The sequence below is a fragment of the Eretmochelys imbricata genome, chromosome 9 (assembly GCF_965152235.1).
Source record: "Eretmochelys imbricata isolate rEreImb1 chromosome 9, rEreImb1.hap1, whole genome shotgun sequence".
Classification (NCBI taxonomy): domain Eukaryota; kingdom Metazoa; phylum Chordata; order Testudines; family Cheloniidae; genus Eretmochelys; species Eretmochelys imbricata.
Genome location: NC_135580.1, coordinates 54,819,014 through 54,838,301, shown reverse-complemented (window position 1 = coordinate 54,838,301; position 19,288 = coordinate 54,819,014). Strand labels below are relative to the sequence as shown.

Sequence of the window (19,288 nt, the reverse complement as noted above, 5' to 3'; positions counted from 1 at the left end):
TACAGAATTTAGCCGCCAGCCTCTCAAGTGGAATAAACAGCCAAAAGAACACAATGCTCACCCTTGTCTTTGCACGGGGCTTCTATTCCTTTCCAGGTGAAAGGCAAGGTGTTGGTGATCATTTTAAAACTCTGAATGGTCTGGGAGCCAACTACCTGAGGAACCACCTTTTGCCTTAGACCTCAACACTTCAATAAGAGCCTTTCAGCTGATTTTAACTTTCAGAGCTTGGGACTGAACTCTTGTGAACTCTCTTAGTAGAGGGCCCTCACTTCTGGAATTCCTATCCCTTGGCAGAGTTGTACAAACTTCAGGGAATGAAGACAGACACTTATTTTATTCAGCTGTATGCTAATTTCCCCCCCTCTCCTGACAATATTTCAGCCAGCAGCAGCGATTGAGTAGTTCTACCCATTTTATTTTAAAATTTTGTAAGAGCTCAATAAATCACATAACTAGAAAGATGCCAGCAGCTCTTGAAGAATATCTGCACCAGTGAGATAATTCATAAGAATGGCTATACTGGGTCAGACCAATGGTCTCCCTAGCCCAGTATGTCATCCAACAGTGGCTAATGCCAGATATTACAGAGGGAGTGAACAGAACACGGACAATTTTTGAGCAATCCATCCCTAGTCATCCAGCCCCACCTTGTAGCAGTTAGAGGTCTAGGGACACTCAGAGCATAGGGTTGTGTCCCTGGCCATCTTGGTTACTAACCATTGATGGAACTATCCACCATGAACTTATGTAATTCTTTTTTGAACCCAGCTATACTTCTGGCCTTCACAACATCCTCTGGCAACAAGTTCCACAGGATGACTGTGCATTGTGTGAAGAAGTACTTCCTTATGTGGTGGGTTCCTTTGGTATTTCCCCCCTGCAATGATGTTAAATTTAATTACATTATGGTTGCTATTACTCAGCGGTTCTGCTATATTTATCTCTTAAACCAGATCCTTGGAGGACTAAATCAAGAATTGCCTCTCCCCTTATGGGTTCTAGGACTACCTGATCCATGAAGCAGTCATTAATAGTTTCTAGAAATTGTTGTTGGGTTTTCTTTTTTTTGTACCCTCTCTAGTCAGCCTGAGCTTTTCCCAGTCACGGTCACCATCTTGGACAGGTGGTCAGTAGTATATTTCTACTGCTATACTCTTATAGCATGGAATTTCTATCCATAGAGTTTCTATGGTACTGTTTGATTCATTTAAGATTTTTACTATGCTTGTCTCTGCTTTCTTTCATACTCCCCTGACAGCATGACTTACAAAATATATAGAAATGACAGAGTATCCTGGTATTACCGTGTCCCATTGCTTATCACTGTTCCAAGTTTCTGTGGCACCTACTATTCTCAATATTCTCATTTAATACTGTGACAAAGTTCCTCCTCTACCTTGGTGGCTCTGGTGCTTGTTGGCAGATTTGCTCGCCTTCACAGCAGCCCTCAGCTTGGCCGTTTTTCTGAACCCACAGTCCAGGTCGACTCCTCCTGTGTCTGACCAGAAGTTGGGAGGTTTGGGGGGAACCCGGGCCGGCCCTCTACTCTGGGTTCCAGCCCAGGGCCCTGTGGAATGCAGCTGTCTAGAGAGCCTCCTGGAACAGCTGTGCGACAGCTACAACTCCCTGGGCTACTTCCCCATGGCCTCCTCCCAACACCTTCTTTATTCTCACCATAGGACCTTCCTCCTGGCGTCTGATAATGCTTGTCCTCCAACAGTCCGCGTTCTCACTCTGAGCTCCTAGTGCCTCTTGCTCCCAGTGCCTCTTGCTCCCAGCCCCTCACATGCGCACCACAAACTGAAGTGAGCTCCTTTTTAAACCCAGGTGCCCTGATTAGCCTGCCTTGATTCTAGCAGCTTCTTGATTGGCTGCAGGTGTTCTAATCAGCCTGTCTGTCTTAATTGTTTCCAGAAGGTTCCTGATTGTTCTGGAAACTTCCCTGTTTCCTTACCCAGGGAAAAGGGACCTACTTAACCTGGGGCTAATATATCTGCCTTCTGTCACTCTCCTGTAGCCATCTGGCCCGACCCTGTCACAATACCAAGCACTCAAATTCACCCATCTTAGTATTTAGATTTTGCTCATTTGTATACAAGCACTTATAAAATTTGTCAATATTTAGTTTGTCTGCCTTCATGTGATGTCATTGAATGGGACTCTTTCATTTGACTCTCTCTCGTCTGCTCCTACCTGTACTTTATCAACTTCTATACTCTCCTCTTTACTAGGCTATTCAGTATCCCCTTTAATAAATCATCCCCTAAGGGATGTGTCTGTCTGAACTGTGTGCTCCTCCAAACCTGTCAGCTTTCTCCCAGCCCTTAGTTTTAAAAACTCCTCTAACCCTTTTAATTTGACGTGATAGCCAAGACCAGTCTTTCAGACACTGGTCTCCATTTTTGCAGGTCCAAACAATTATGGGTACAATTTTGTGTATGCAAATCAGACCACACACACTTAGGACCCAAACTGTGTCTGTGCAAATTTTGGCCCACAGTTATCTGCCAGTGCAATCTTTATGCTGGCACTAAAGTGAGATCAGTTAAAGCCAGGCTGCAGGCTTGAGCCTTAAAGTCCAGAATAAAATAGCACTGTGTTTTCTGTAGTCAGAGGAGATCAGCGAGTATTATCAGTACTTAACACCATTTTTCTCTATCTACATTAGAGTGACCAGACAGCAAGAGTGAAAAATTGGGACAGGGGGTGGTGAGTAATAGACACCTATATAAAATAAAGTCCCAAATATTGGGACTGTCCCTATAAAATTGGGACATCTGGTCACCCTAAGCTACATCCAATCTCAAACATTTTAGATACTGAAGAAATTAAACTTTAATAGTCAATATCTCTCGGTGAAATACATGCAAGACTGGATTGGTACCTTTTTATTTTTGGGGGGGACAGTTTTTAGGTTTGCTTCTTGCTGTTACTCTGCAACTGCGACTTCACAAACAGCAGTTAGGACTCATGCTGTGCCCTCAATATGCCAGCACTAACTCCAGCAGTGTAGGCTTCCTCACAGCAGTGTCCTATTAACTCCAGCTCTAGGGCTCTGGCAGAGAGTTTCCTCACAGCGAAGCCCAAGTCACAGTACCATATCTCCTGCTTCCTCACACAGCAAGGCCAGCTAACATTCTGGCAGTTCCAAGCCTCCTTGCCGTAGTGCCTGGCCTATGACATACAAGATCTCAATGGTTTGGGCTTTGTTCCCTAGTCAGTTTCTGCTCTGCTCTCATGCTTTGGGTATATCTTCTCTGCACTGTTATACCAATGATCCAAACTCAGGTTAGCCAAGCCTGGTTGTGAGCAGCCACACTGCAAAGCCAGACCCCCATTACTGGGTCCTCACTGGTGCTGTGGCTAGGACTTCTGGGGGCATATCTCTTGGTTCTTTGTGCTGCAGTGAGCTGAGCTGCTCTATGATTCTTTCCCAGTGAATTGTGGGAGAACTTGCCTTTCTCACAGTTTCCCCCGGACACTCAGAAGGAAAGCACTGGAGAACTAAGAGGGCTCAAGTAATTTAGCTTGTGTCTGCACTGCAAAGTGGTGGATTACTAGGCCAAGTTGAACCTGCACTCTAACCCATACCCTTCCCCACCCCGCCAGGCCAGCTAGCCTGGAGTGAAAGCACCACTAAAGTTGAATGAGAGGGTTGTATGTGTAGATGGGAAGGGGGTTAGGGCCAACACTGGAGTAAGAGTCTGTGGAACTCTGCAGTGAAGATAGACCACAACAGAGCTTGGGCACTATACTGAAGAAGTATTTTTAAAATTGGGAAAAAAACTTCCCCTTTGTCTGTCTGTCTGTTGTTCTCGGAGAAAAGCAAAGACAGGGCTGAAACTATACTGAAAGAAGCTTGGGGCCAGGTATGAAAAATCATCTAAATCATACCTAAAAACTACTAATTTGAAACCCCCAGATATGTAAGTAGATCAGAAAATGTCTAGGAAGATGCAATTAGGTTTATTTATTTTTATTTCTTTATGGCTTGTGGACTTCTCTGTGCTAACCCCAAATGCTTTTGTTTTGCTTGTAACCTTTAAGCTGGACCTCAAAAAGGTTATTCTTGATGCTTAATTTTTGTAAGTGCGTTTTTTAAATCTAGCAATAGGCTGAGTTTTCACATGTATTTCTTTCTTTTTGTTTTTAATAAAATTTACCTTTTTTAAGAACAGGATTGAATTTTGTGTCCTAAAAGGTTTGTGCACATGCTGTTTAATTAGCTGGTGGCAACAGCTAATTTCCTTTGTGTTCTTTCTCAGGGTGAAAGGGCTTAAGGGTACCCCACAGGTACCCAGCCACTGCTACAGAAGAGCCTATGCTTCACTGGCACTGCATGTAATAAATCATTAACTTAGCATTGCTTTCAGAGTGATCGTTATAGTGGGTATGGCAACACCCATTTTTTCATGTTCTCTGTGTGTATATATATATATCTTCTTACTTTATTTTCCACTGCATGCATCTGATGAAGTGGGTTTTAGCCCACGAAAGCTTATGCTCAAATAAATTTGTTAGTCTCTAAGGTGCCACAAGTACTCCTCGTTCTCTTAGCATTTCTATAACCTCTTCCCTCCAAGTATCTCAACACACGTCACAACAATCAACTGGATTAAACCTTATAGCGCCCTTCAGGTTAGTTTGGGCTCTTTGTAATAGGTTCTCTCTTATTCCCAAACATACAGGGCCTGATTCTCATTTAGCCCAAGGCCCCTTTACACTTCCAGAGCAAGAGAAACGTGTAAAGGGGCCTTTGTGTAAATGAGAATCAGGACCATGGAAGTATCCTGAAGAGATGTTTAGGGATAATGTCCCCCTTAAGGATTTCTAAAAGGGATGGAAAAAAATAAATACATTCTGAAGACTACAGAGAAAATGAGAGAGGAAAGAGACTGAAGTATTTCTGTGAACATCCTAAAGTTTGTGTGTGAAGTTTTTTTGTTTTGATTAAAAGGATATTTTTCAATATGTCTCCTTAACTGGCAGTCTCTGGGGTGATGTGATGTTGGGCAGGTATTCATCACAGCTAACTGAGTGGTTGTGTCATACCCCAGGACACTCACCTGCTCCACATGGGGCTTCTTAGCAAAGGAGATCCTGGCTATAGAGTGAGAAGCTATAGACAGCTCCTGTCCGTTCACTTCCCCTTCCTCCACCTCCACAAGACCTGGAGCGAGAAGGGATATTATTAACATCATTATAAGCTACAAAAGGCTAACTATAGTGCAACCACACATGTAGATCTGTATAAGAGTACACAGCTCTCCCTGTTGGTATCTACCAGTGCAAACAGCTTAGTTAACAATTTGAAAGACAAACTGGCAAACCTAGTGCTCCCTGCCTACATGATATTGTCACCTGCCAGGATATGCCACGCCATTACTAGCAGTGGAATCAATAGCATGAAAGTGCAGTTCAGTAGAGAGCTAGCAGAGTGCTCAAAGGCAGACTGCTAGGTAGTTTTAGATGCAATTTGAGAAGTTGACTGGATTTTAAAATTCTTTCACTTCTAATAATTTGGGTGAGGTTCTCACCCCAGCTCTGTCCCCTTTAAGCAGCCTGGGAAGGCCACTGTAAATTAGGACTGTCTAAATTATGCTAGGGGCACCTGAGCAGCCCAGGATAGAGAGGGTGCAAAGGTGGCTTAAAGCCACAGTGGGCTCTGAGTTCTGTGATGCACCCCTATGAGGTGGACCCCTGGAGTGTTGTTAACACAAGTAAGAACTTTTTAAAAAGAAATGTGACCTGCCAAAGTCTCTAAGGAGTCACCTGGCAATTAGCCAAATAACATGACAGCTGCAATAGGAAGAGTTGCATCCTCAAAACAGAAAATTGTGAATCATGGTGTGCGCCTTCCTACACCCACAGTGGGATCTACAGTTTCCAGAACACTTGTGTTTCAAGTAGGGAGTAATAGATGAGAGAAGGACACCATCAAGGGAATGGAAATGTTACAGCTTACATTTAACTTGGCAGGCTGCTTGCCTTCTGCTATCTTCAAGGCTCCAGACCTGTATTTGATTTTCAGTTTTATTAGTCATCCTTTATTTATAAAGCTGTGCTTGAAAATTGGAAGGTATTTTGGGGAGCTTCATCCCCATCCAACTTATTGTTCTATTCAAAAAGAGGACACTCCCTAACCTCGCATAGGACTCGAGTGGTATCCTGGTTTAGAGTCCTCTGACGCTCTTGGAGAAAGCTGGGGGCCTAGTTCTTCTCCCAAAGAACTACATGAATCACTGGCAACTTGTCACTCACAACAGGTTTCACAGTGCAGGAGCTCATTCGTACCAGAGGTAGAAGTACTGCTTCCTGGTGCCGGATTATCAATTAAAACATAATATGAAAACCTCACACAGGCCCAATAATGTTCTGAAACATAGATGTAGGAGACTGCTGGTCCTTCTTCCCTCTCCCACAGAACCCAAATGTAAAGCAATAGTGCAAACTGGTAGGGTATCGGGCCAGTACCTGTGTTCTGGGCACTGATGAAGGCCACCTTGTTAGTGTCAGGTTTGAGGCGGATGAATCCACATTCTCTGTGCATTGGCTTCCTGGTGTCTGGATGGAAAGCATTAAACCTGTTGGGAAATCAGGATGCAAAAACTACAATATTTCTGCCATGGAAGAATAGCAAAATGCAAGGTGTTCAGCCCAGTCTCATCACCGAGAGAATGATACTTTATTCAATGGAGTGGTCACCAGCTGTACCTACATTATGAATAGAAGAATACAAAAAACATCTCCACACTATGGATGCACCAGTGCTTGACACAGCAGTAAAGCAGCATTTCAGCACTGGAAGTTCTAAACCTGTATAAGATACATCATGTTATGCCTAGCTAACATTTACAGAGATACTTTGCTTTTCATACTAATGCTTGGAATTTTCCACAGCTCATCTGTCTCAATACAAGGACTTGTTGAGAGGGATCTTTGGGAATTCCGCCCTTTCATTGATTGGGGGCCACCTATATACTCCTCCTTACTCAATTAAATGTCTGATCTTATATCATCTATCTTCCAGTTTGCAAGGCTGGCTGGCTGGTCGCCTCCTCCAAATATCAGTCTGCAAGAGCCATTAAGTCATTGCTCTTCTCCACAAAGTACAAATACACCAACTTGGAGACACATGTGGTCTCCATCAGCCCCTGCAATTATGTATTCTGGTCAGTTCTACTCTGGGTCTTGTGTGCAACAATAAATTGCATTAGTGCAGCTGCACCACTGAGTCTGCCTTCACTTTTGATTATTAATTAAATACTGTCAGACTAGCAGAGCATACTTTTTCTGCTTCTTTCTTATTTCCCATGTCACTAGATGGCATTTCCAACCCCTCATTTGCATAAATGAAAGGGGGTGGTGGGGCTTCCTCTGAGCTGTTGCTAATTCTGCTCCAGGAATTCCCTACTCTGGCTGTCATCTACAGACACATCTCAGTAGTACTCCTCCCCAACTCTGACATGCACACTTACCACAAACCTATGGAATGCTTAGACCATACTAGGTCACAGAAATCTGACCCCCCTCTCAAAACTAAACTATCGCCAGGGCCTGCAAAGTGTTCCATTTCATTAGTTGAAGTCCAAACATTAACAGCATAAGTACAAAACGTACCCATGAACACTCAGCAGAGTTACACACTAGAGACTGTCACAACAGCTACTAATCACAAAAGACGGTCAACGTGAAATATTCAAAGAACACATTTTACATGTGTAATAAGTATAAGTAAGCATGCAAGATCATTTCATGACAGACATACAGCCTGGGGTGCCCAAGAAATAGACTATCAACATATCTTAACATGATCTAAGTACTCTTAACGTAATGAGAAATAAGGAATTGTGTGCAGAGCTAGGCACACAAACAAGGAAAGTTTTGTGTGTTCGCAGTTGCACTCTGATCAATAATCTCCTTTGTTTATGAACATGTTATCTCTCCTGTTTGGCCTTATCTAGACAGAAAAGTTGTACTGCTTTAACTATACCAGTATAGTTAAAGAGGTACAATTCTCCTAGTGGAATGCAGTTATACTGGTATGAATGTGCTTCTACTGGTATAGCTTATTCCTGTATGTGAAGGGCAATAAAGCAATACATGTAAGGGGCATCTTGACACAGTATAACTGCATCCACACTAGGGGTTATACCAGTATAATAATATCAGTTAAAAAAAACAATACCCCAACCAACCTATTTATATTACTATAAAAACTGCATGTAGTCTAGGTGTGTGTCGGCTTTTGCATTATGTTAAGAACTTGTAATTATTCCTTTCTCCTGCATTCAGAGCAATAACCTTTGTAATCTGAGTAGCAGGCAAAACTGAGTAGCAGGCAAAAAGCTTATTTTTACTAACATGAATATTAAAATGTTAGCTAAAAGATCTATCTTCCTCCAAATCTCTTTTTTTCTTGCACACTATTTCTTAAACCTACATGTCCAAAATGGCTAAATAATTAGCTCTTTACCCTATATGCCCTACTAAGCACTTCATTTAATCACTCTATTTTTTTTCATTATCTACAATATAGACAGATTGCCAAGATTTAAATGGACAGATTTAGCAGCCTCTTCACAGTTGCTTGTGTGAGGACACATGGACTGTTTGTTTAAATTTATAGCAGAAAGGGTCTGGGTCTAGGCACAAGCTCTACAGTGAAGCAGAGAGAGTAGCTCTAGGGATAATCTTATTAAAGTGCCTAGCTCAGCATTAAGAATATTGTCTGTCTCGTGCCTTAGGCCAGTGTAAATCTGTGGCTATATACATACACGTACACACACACACCAGGTTTAAGTGTCCAGAAAGTTAAAAACCTACTGATACTCAAAATATGATGATTCTTTGGACCACTCAAATAAATCTCTCTCATGGAACCACTCTCTTGCCCAACCTCCCAAGTCCTCTGCTGCGTGGCTCTCAAAACTTTGCACTTTGTGGACCACATGGATGTGCTCTATTAACTGCTTGTGGTCCTTTGGCAACAGGTCACTAGCATGTGCACACTTAAAATTATCATCATGCTCCCCGGCCCTGCCCACTTATTTCTGCATTCCCACTGAGGTGTGTAGCGATTTGTAAACATTTAAGTGAACAGAAATGCAGATGACTGTTTAATCAAGAACAGCAGTTGCCAGATTTAGGTGTGTAACCCGGGCACATGTTGCAATGGAGTTGTTACTGCTCAGCACCTCTAAAAATCAGGCCACCCAGTCAGATCCAATCATATCCTCTCTTCTGACAGGTGAATAATTTTTACTATACCACTTTTTTTTTTTTATGTGCAGCCAGTAAACCTGTTGGGGTTTACGCACACTCAATCCAAAGGCACTGCCATGACAAACTAAGTTTTAGACTTACGAAAAGTTCAGCATGGGCTGCCCCACGTGAGAGATGTGCACCTCTTCCAGGTACTGAAAGGGCTTCATTGTAGGGAAGTCACCATCTCCCGGTGGGTCTGACAGCCAGGTGCCCAGCATCCAGGACAGAGGCTCAATCACAGGGTTTAGCTGGGGGGTTTCTGTTGAGAAGGAGGAAAGAATCAGGAACTTTTGACTCAGAGATCTGCTTAAGAGGTCTCTGTCAACTGTGTAGAATGTGGGAGAGTTTATGGAAAAGCATCTCACAGATGTTAGGATACATCATCACTGCTTCTTGCTAGATCAGTGGCACCTTCAAAGTGTGAATGGAGCTGGGAACAAAGGACAACAGTTGTGGAGAACAAGTCTGACTTAAAATCTGCTTCTTGGTCTTGCAGTTAATACAGCATGTGACTGCATGTAGAGCTCACCAACCTCAGGCTTCCCCAATCAATGTTGATAAAGAATAGGTGTATGTTCAAGGGAAAACTGTGAAACTTCAGGGCTGCAAGTTAGGCACTAAAAACATATTTAGATACCTTCATTACATGGCCTGATTTTCAGAAGTGCTGAGTATCTGCACCTCCTCCTGGCTTAAGATGGAGGAGATGTGACTATTCATCACCTCAGAAAACAATCTGCCCAACATCAGGTGCACAACTTCAGTCATCCAACTTTCAGAAGTTTGGCATAAGTAAGGGTCAGGAAGTAGGATGCAGTGCCATTAGGGACCCTTCTCGTGGCTAGTCTAAATGCAGTGTCACAAGAGAGGACAGACAGTAGCAGCCATGAATGTAGCAATGAACTATACATGGAAGAGGATGGGGATTTAATAGAGGAGAATGAAGGTGGTTAAAGGATCTCCTGAATATAGTATAGCTATATTCTGCAAGAATGCTTTAAAGAGTGGTACCTTCACACCCTTGCCAAGTTAAGTTACAGCATTGATACAAAACATGGGACTGCAAACTAGGCTATTTACAAAACCTAAAAAGGTTAGAATTCCATTTAAAAGAGCATAGGGATGGCAAACATGAAACACAGATGACTGTTGTTTTCAACAACCCGATATATCCCTGTTCAACAATATTTCACCTAGGCATCCCATTTAAGCCACCGACCCACAGCAGGATACCGTGTAGAAGAATTCATAAGCACATAAGAACAGCCATACTGGATCAGACCAAAGATCCATCAAGCCCAGTATCCTGTCTTCTGACAGTGGCCAATGGCAGGTGCCCCAAAGGGAATGAACAGACAGGTTATCATCAAGTGATCCATGCCCTGTCACCGAATCCCAGCTTCTGGCAAACAAAGGCCAGGGACACCATTCCTGCCCATCCTGGCTAATAGCCATTGATGGACCTATCTTCCATGAATCTATTTAGCTCCCTTTTGAACCCTGTTATAGTATTTGCCATCACAACACCCTCTGGCAAGGAGTTCCAGAGGTTGACAGTGCATTGCATGAAAAAATACTTTCTTGTGTTTGTTTTAAACCTACTACCTTTTAATTTCATTTGGTGGCCCCTTGTTCTTATATTATGAGGAGTAAATAACACTTCCTTATTTACTTTCTCTATACCACTCATGATTTTATAGACCTCTATCACATCCCGCCTTAGTTGCCTCTTTTCCAAGCTGAAAAGTCCCAGTCTTATTAATCTCTCCTCATACAGAAGCCGTTCTATACCCCTAATAATTTTTGTTGCCCTTTTCTGAACATTTTTCAATTCCAATATATCTTTTTTGAGATGGGGTGACCACATCTGCATGTGGTATTCAAGATGTGGGCGTACCATGGATTTATATAGAGGCAATATGATATTTTCTGTCTTATTATCTATCCCTTTCTTGATGATTCCCATTCATCAGGAAACTGATTGACAGACCCACCTCACAAACATTTTCGGTGCTCCAAGCCAAACCAAAAAATACAGTAATGCATGTCTGGATGAAGAATGACAAAGATATAATCAGGGCCAACTTGTGGATGTGCAAGAGGCCAATCAAAACTTGGGCACAAACTCTTGGAAGGGGCTAATGAGGCCATAATTTGCCTCCCCTCTGCTGGAAACTCACAGCGAATTGTTTCCCCACTGCTAGACAGGAATAAGGGTTAGTCCAAGAGTTGCTTTGCTTATGCTTAAGGCCCAGGCTGGGTAAAAGCCAATTAAGACACTATGGCACGCAGGCTAAAGTAGAAATGGACCAGAAAGCTGCTCTGTGATGGGAATAGCTCTATTCCATTATTACATTTATATGGAACCTTTGTCTCATGACACAAAGACACCTTCTTTAATGAGTCACTGTGAGAGGAACAGCTTTGGTAAATAACAATTGTGCACTTTTTATTGTGTAATGTGATTTTAATAGGGTATGCACTGTAAAAAAAACAAAAAACAACCTCTCTCACCCCAAGAAATTAATTGAGATGCACTGACACCATTTCAGGTCCCTATGAATGGCAAAGCACTTCGTACTGATGATGCGAGTAAGAAAAGGGATACATTACCCCTATTACATCAGGGAAGACCAAAACAAATATAACTGGATATGCCCACTGCACAGTCTAGAGTGGTGACATTAAGCGTTGTGAAGCCAGAGATCCAAATTCAGGAGTCAATGTAGTATGTTCCTCTCCCACACTAGCTAAAAGAGTCCACACACTCAACCCAATGGGAAAAGAGTTTATACACCTACTGCCATCATTACCTGGCAACAAGCAGGAATGTGATACAGGTTTGGCTAGGCTGGAAGGTAGAGACAAAATTATGAAGAAAATCGAGGACCTAAACGGGTGATGTCATAGGTGAAAACTTGCTAGGCCAGTGTGAAACTCACTGTGCCTCAATCCCAAATTGCTTGTTAAAAGTAGTGGGAAAGGGAGGAGAGAGAGTCCATGTTTAGAGGAGCAGACTGAAAGGTAAGGGAATGATGCATCCGAGGGTGCTGAGGAAATTGGCTGATGTGATTGCGGAGCCATTGGCCATTATCTTTGAAAACTCATGGCAATTGGGGGAGGTCCCGGACGACTGGAAAATGGCAAATATGGTGTCCATCTTTTAAAAAGGGAAGAAGGAGAACCGGAGGAACTACAGACCTGTCAGCCTCACCTTAGTCCCTGGAAAAATCATGGAGCAGGTCCTCAAGGAAACCATTTTGAAGCACTTGGAGGAGAGGAAGGTGATCAGGAACAGTCAACATGGATTCACCAAGGGCAAGTCATGCCTGACCAACCTGATTGCCTTCTATGATGTGATAACTGGCTCTGTGGATATAGGGAAAGCAGTGGATGTGATATATCTTGACTTCAGTAAAGCTTTTGATACCGTCTCCCACAGTATTTTTGCCAGCAAGTTAAAAAAACTATGGATTGGATGAATGGACTATGAGGTGGATAGAAAACTGGCTAGATTGTCGGGCTCAATGGGTAGTGACCAACGGCTCGATGTCTAGCTAGCAGTCAGTATCAAGTGGAGTACCACAGGGGTAGGTCCTGAGGCCGGTTTTGTTCAACATCTTTATTAATGATCTGGATGATGGGATGGATTGCACCCTCAGCAAGTTCGCAGATGAAACTAAACTGGGGGGAGAGGTAGATACACTGGAGGGTAGGGATCGGGTCCAGAGTGACCTAGACAAATTGGAGGATTGGGCCCAAAGAAATCTGATGAGGTTCAACAAGGACAAGTGCAGAGTCCTGCACTTAGGACGGAAGAATCCCATGCACTGTTACAGGCTGGGGACCGACTGGCTAAGCAGCAGTTCTGCAGAAAAGGACCTAGAGATTACAGTGGATGAGAAGCTGGATATGAGTCAGCAGTGTGCCCTTGTTGCAAAGAAGGCTAACAGCATATTGGGCTGCATTAGAAGGAGCACTGCCAGCAGATCGAGGGAAGTGATTATTCCCCTCTATTCGGACCTGGTGAGGCCACATCTGGAGTATTGCATCCAGTTTTGGGCCCCCTACCACAGAAAGGATGTGGACAAATTGGAGAGAGTCCAGCGGAGGGCAACGAAAATGACCAGGGGGCGAGGACACATGACTTACGAGGAGAGGCTGAGGGAACTAGGCTTGTTTAGCCTGCGGAAGAGAAGAGTGAGGGGGGATTTGATAGCCGCTTTCAACTACCTGAAGGGGGGTTCCAAAAAGGATGGAGTGCGGCTGTTCTCAGTGGTGGAAGATGACAAAACAAGAAGCAATGGTCTCAAGTTGCAGTGGAGGAGGTCTAGGTTGGATATTAGGAAACACTATTTCACTAGGAGGGTGGTGAAGCACTGGAATGGGTTACCTAGGGAGGTGGTGGAATCTCCATCCTTGGAGATTTTTAAGGCCCGGCTTGACAAAACCCTGGCTGGGATGATTTAGTTGGTGTTAGTCCTGCTTTGAGCAGGAGGTTGGACTAGATGACCTGCTGAGGTCTCTTCCAACCCTAATCTTCTATGATTCTAATGAAAATTTTCCCCATCAAGAGAGGATTTTCATTTCTGTCACCTGTGGGGTCTCTCTTCTTGTGGCATCTCAGGTTCTGTACCAAAAGACTGGAGGATAGCTAATGTGATGCCAATTTTTAAAAAGGGCTCCAGAGGTGATGCCGGCAATTACAGGTCAGTAAGCCTGACTTCAGTACCGGGCAAACTGGTTGAAACAACAGTAAAAAACAAAATTGTCAGACACACAGATGAACATAATTTATTGGGGAATAGTCAAGGTGGTATTTGTAAAGGGAAATCATGCCTCACCAGTATATTAGAATTCTTTGAGGGGGACAACAAGCATGTAGACAAGGGGGATCCAGTGGGTATAGTGTATTTAGATTTTCAGCAAGCCTTTGACAAGGTCCCTCACCAAAGGCTATTAAGCAAAATAAGCAGTCATGGGATAAAGAGGGAAGGTTCTCTCATGGATCGGTAACTGGTTAAAAGACAGGAAACAAAGGGTAGGAATAAATGGTTAGTTTTCAGAATGGAGAGAAGTAAATAGTGGTGTCCCCCTGGTGTCTGTACTGGGACCAGTCCTATTCAACATATTCATAAATGATCTGGAAAAAGGGGTAAACAGTGATGTGGCAAAATCTGCAGATGATACAACACTACTCAAGTTAGTTAAGTCCCAGGCAGACAGCGAAGAGCTACAAAAGGATCTCTCAAAACTGGGTGACTGGGCAACAAAATGGCAGATGAAATTCAACATTGATAAATGCAAAGTAATGCTCATTGGAAAACATAATCCCAACTATACATACAAAATGATGGGGTCTAAATTAGCTGTCACCACTCAAGAAAGTAATCTTGGAGTCACTGTGGATAATTATCTGAAAACATCCGCTCAATGTGCAGTGGCAGTCAAAAAAGCAAACAACGTTGGGAATCATTAAGAAAGGGATAGCTAATAAGACAGAAAATATCATATTGCCTCTAAATAAATCCATGGTATGCCCACATCTTGAATACTGCATGCAGATGTGGTCGCCCCAGCTCAAAAAAGATATATTGGAATTGGAAAAGGTTCAGAAAAGGACAACAAAAATGATTAGCGGCATGGAATGTCTGCCATAGGAAGAGAGATTAATAAGACTGGGGCTTTGCAGCTTGGAAAAAAGACGACTAAGGGGGGATATGATAGAGGTCTATAAAATCATGACTGGTGTGGCAAAAGTAAATAAGGAAGTGTTATTTACTCCTCCTCATTACACAAGAACTCGGGGTCACCAAATGAAATTAATAGGCCGCAGGTTTAAAACAAAGAAAAGGAAGTATTTTTTCACACAACGCAGTCAACCTGTGGAACTCCTTGTCAGAGGATGTTGTGAAGGCCAAAACCATAACAGGGTTAAAAAAAAAAAACAGATAAATTCACGGAGGACAGTTCCCTCAACGGCTATTAGCCAGGATGGGCAAGGATGGTGTCCCTAGCCTCTGTTTGCCAGAAGCTGGGAATGGCTGACAGGGGATGGATCACTTGATTACCTGTTCTGTTCATTTCCTCTGGGTCACCTGGCATTGGCCACTGTTGGAAGACAGGATACTGGCCTAGGTGGACCTTTGGTCTGACCCAGTATGGCCGTTCTTATGTTCTCTCTCCTCAAGTTTAGCGAGTGTTAAAACAGTTTTAAAACAAATATAATGCCCCTAATTACATTTCATTCTCCTGAAACACACTGAGATAGAATAACAAGATATTTGCATCAGATCCCACAGTGAGGTTGATGGGATTTCTATAGAACTATAGCAACAGTTTGCAAAGATTGTCAGACCAGTTTGCGCTCTTCACAGCTGACAGTACTGGCAATAAGGGGTTCTCAAACTGGGGGCAGAAACATTAAATGTTTATATTTCACATTTTTAGGTACTGACTTTTTACTTATATAGGGAAGAATATCTGCAGGCTCTCCACATTATTTGCCATGTATGTAAATAAACACATACATAATCAAATGTTTTTTAGCTTAGATACTATTATTTGTGCTGGAAATGGCCCACCTTGATTATCATACACATTGTAAGGAGAGTGATCACTTTAGATAAGCTATTACCAGCAGGAGAGTAGGGTGGGGGGGAGAGAAAACCTTTTGTAGTGATAAACACCCATTTTTTTCATGGTTTGTGTGTATAAAAACATCTTCTGTATTTTCCACAGTATACATCTGATGAAGTGAGCTGTAGCTCACAAAAGCTTATGCTCAAATAAATTGGTTAGTCTCTAAGGTGCCACAAGTACTCCTTTTCTTTCTTTGCACTTTGTAACAGGAAAAGTCCCAGGTTTAAGTGAACAGGGAAGCTTTGGGAACAATGGCTTTTGGTCTGCAGCGTAGGCTTTTGCTCCCCTCTAGTGGAGCAAGTGATATTGCAGCAATTCAAAGTCCTCTCTTCTGTGCAAAAGATAAAGCAGGCAGTGAATTTCAGTTTTTGACTGTGTGAAAAGAGATACCTATTTTCAGACAACCTGAGCACTGGGAGTAGCCTCCACTGGGGGTGGGGCTGGTTCCAGAGTTTGTGCGGGGTCCGAAGGGGGGTGGCTGAGAGTTGGTTGAGAGTTGCCTCGGGAAGGCGGGACCCCGAACGTGGCGGTGGAGGGACACCCTGGGCCTGGTGGTACGCTCAGGGCGTCCAGAACTACCACTGGGGTTGCCAGTGGGGTACTGAGGTGTCCTGTCTGAGGCTGCCCAGGCCTGACTGGGGTACGTCCGAAGCTCCCGATGCCCTACCTGACCTAAGGGAGGGAGACTGGGAGCGGGATGGCAAAAGGGGGGCGATGCTCGAGTGCACCAAGGAAGGCTCTGAGTCCCCCGACGGGCGGGATGGGTACCACGAGGAATGGCGAGATCTGGGCGGTGGCTGGTGCCGTTGTGGAGAGTGGTACTGTGAGGTTGACAGGCGCCAAGAAGTTGGACCTCGCCTCGATGGGGAGCGGCGTCGAGAGACTGACTGGTGCCGTGCTGGAGATCTGCGCTGTGCCGGAGAGCGGTGCTGTAATTGGCAACTTGGAGAGGTGCGGTGCCGCTATGGAGAGCGATGCACGGAATGATGACCGTCTGAGCGGTGCCACGAGGTCTCAGACCATGACCTAGACCTCGAGTGGGACCATGACCTATCAGCTGACAACCATCTCGAGTGGGAACGGCTCCAAGGATCAGGGTTGCAAGACCAGTGCCGCGAGTCGGACCAGAGCTGTGAGTTAGACCAGTGCGTAACATACGTGTGGTGCCAAGACTCAGAATGGTGCTGGGACTCAGAGCGGCGCGGTGATGCTGGTCTGGGGCAGATAGCCCAAACATTGTCGGTTTGCCCCTTGACGGTACCGGGGCTCGAGCTGGTGGAGGCCTCGAGACCAGGGACACAGGCGCAGTCATCTCAATGAGCCCTCTAGCGGCCTCAAAAGTGTCCAGAGTGGAGGGCAGCGTGATCTCCTCCACCTGCAGGGGATCCGGGGCTGCCCAGGGAACCGAGGGCCCTTGCGGGCTGAGGCCTACTGGAGGGTCTGTCAGTCTTATGGGTATGGTCTGCACCGTGTCCTGCTGGGGCCGCAGCGTCCGCTTCAAACCTCTGAGGGGGTCCTCCCATGGCCTGCTTTTTACGAGCGGCCGGGGAGTGGGAGTGGTGCCTGGTGGAGCGCTTCTGGACCCCGGGAGATTGCCGGCTCCTAGGAGGGCATGCCGAGTCCTTTTGCGGTGCTGTAGATGGTGCCGGTGGAGGAGCGCTCTGCACCGAGGGGCTCAGGTCCAAATCTTGTGGCAGATGGAGAACAGACTCCATGAGGAGTTGTTTCAGGCGAATGTCCCTCTCCTTTCTGGTATGGGGTTTAAATGCCTTGCAAATTTTACACTTGTCCGCCTGGTGGGCCTCTCCCAGACACCGAAGACAGCAGTTGTGGGGATTGCCCATGGGCATAGGCTTGCCGCAGGAGCTACAAGGTTTGAAGCCCTGGGGCAGCATGCCCCGGAGCCCCACAGGGCACTCGTTGAAGGGGAAAACTCCCCAACTGCTATAAATTATATTTAACACTAGAGATAATGACTAACAATTAACTAACAATGGGTAACTATATACAGAGATAAGTAAGGTAGCTAGGGAGTAGTGGAGTACTTGAGAACAAGAGACCACTGTTCCAACAACCGTCATTGGCTAAGAAGGAACTGAAGGGTGGGGTTGGGCTGCCAGGGTCGTATATAGAGCACCATATCGGTGCCACTCCAGGGGGCTCCACAGCCAGCCCAACGGGAAACTGCTAGGGAAAAGTTTCTGACTTCTGTGCAAGCAGCACGCGCACACCTAACTGGAATAGATATAAGCAAGCACTTGGAGAAGAACAAGTTTAATCTTTCTCTGACTCTCCCCCCCCCCAACATTTCTAGATCAAGAGGCAGACTGTACCTGATGGATGGAAGAAATGGCTTCAGGTGCAAGAAGAAATTTTATTGTTCCTAATGACCATTTCTTTAAACATTTACATGCCTGGGGAAATTATATAGCTTTTCTGGCAAGCATCACCAACTTCTGCAGAACGTATTTATTTTTTCAATTGGGTTTCTAGCCCTTAAGTTTGTGAAAATAACTTTCCAGATGTAAACTAAGTATAAATTAATGCAGTCATGTCTTCCTAAGTCTGCAGACAGATAGCTTTAATTGTCTTTGCTGCACCTTCGGAAAGCACCAAATTGAAGAGTAATAACTGCCACTATTCAGAACCCTGTGGACAGCAGTGAGACTGACAAGAATCATTCATGCATTGTGCTGCTTGGGAAAGCTAGAAGCAGATGCAAAGGCAGACAGAGGAATCACTAATGGGGCATGAAGACTCCAAAACAGAGGCTATGGCAGGGAAAGAGCAGTGGAGACCCATCCTCCTCTCAAAAGCTAGAGGCTGAGGAAAGACAGAGCAGCAGATGAACAAAACAACACCTCTCCCCTGCCACTTGTTGTAGCTAGAAGGGAGAGAGGAGGAGCAGATATTTCATCCACCTTTGAAGCAGTTGGCAGATTCTAGGGTGGGAGGTGGAGGTGGTGGGAGAAGCAAAAGAATCCTCTTTCTCCTGAGTAGTCAGAGGAGTTTGGGGATTCAAGTTTATCAGGCACCTACTACCCCACAGAGGATTTGAAAGACAAAGCCCCAGAGTAAAGTCCAGGAACAGCATCATTAAGAATTTGAGCACACAAAAAACCTTTCCCAGCAGCTGGGGCACAGGTTTATTTCTCACCTGGGTGTTGCCTCTGGGCGATGATGCACTCAGACCTCTTGCATCAGTCTTTTGGCAAGCAGGTTTAGTTCCCTGATCTCTGATAAATTTTAAGCCTTGTGTGTGAGTGGATGGAGGTAAATGAGTTGGGCTGGGTGCGTAAGGGAGTAGGAGGGAGACAGAGACAGATGGAATGAATTAGAAAAGAGATGAATGATTTTAAAAGAGAGAGACTGAGAA

General features: G+C 44.5%; 1 protein-coding gene across 3 annotated transcripts in view; it reads right to left on the bottom strand.

Annotated features, from left to right (window-relative positions):
- THAP4 (THAP domain containing 4) overlaps positions 1–19,288 on the bottom strand; it is a 50,895-nt gene that overhangs the window by 14,410 nt on the left and 17,197 nt on the right. For all 3 annotated transcript variants that reach the window (XM_077825849.1, XM_077825847.1, XM_077825848.1), the window contains 3 exons: positions 9,370–9,529; positions 6,478–6,587; positions 5,070–5,173 (listed from right to left, as the gene is read on the bottom strand). In XM_077825849.1, coding sequence (XP_077681975.1) covers positions 5,070–5,173; positions 6,478–6,587; positions 9,370–9,529 — 374 coding nt within the window. The remainder of the gene's footprint in view (positions 1–5,069; positions 5,174–6,477; positions 6,588–9,369; positions 9,530–19,288) is intronic.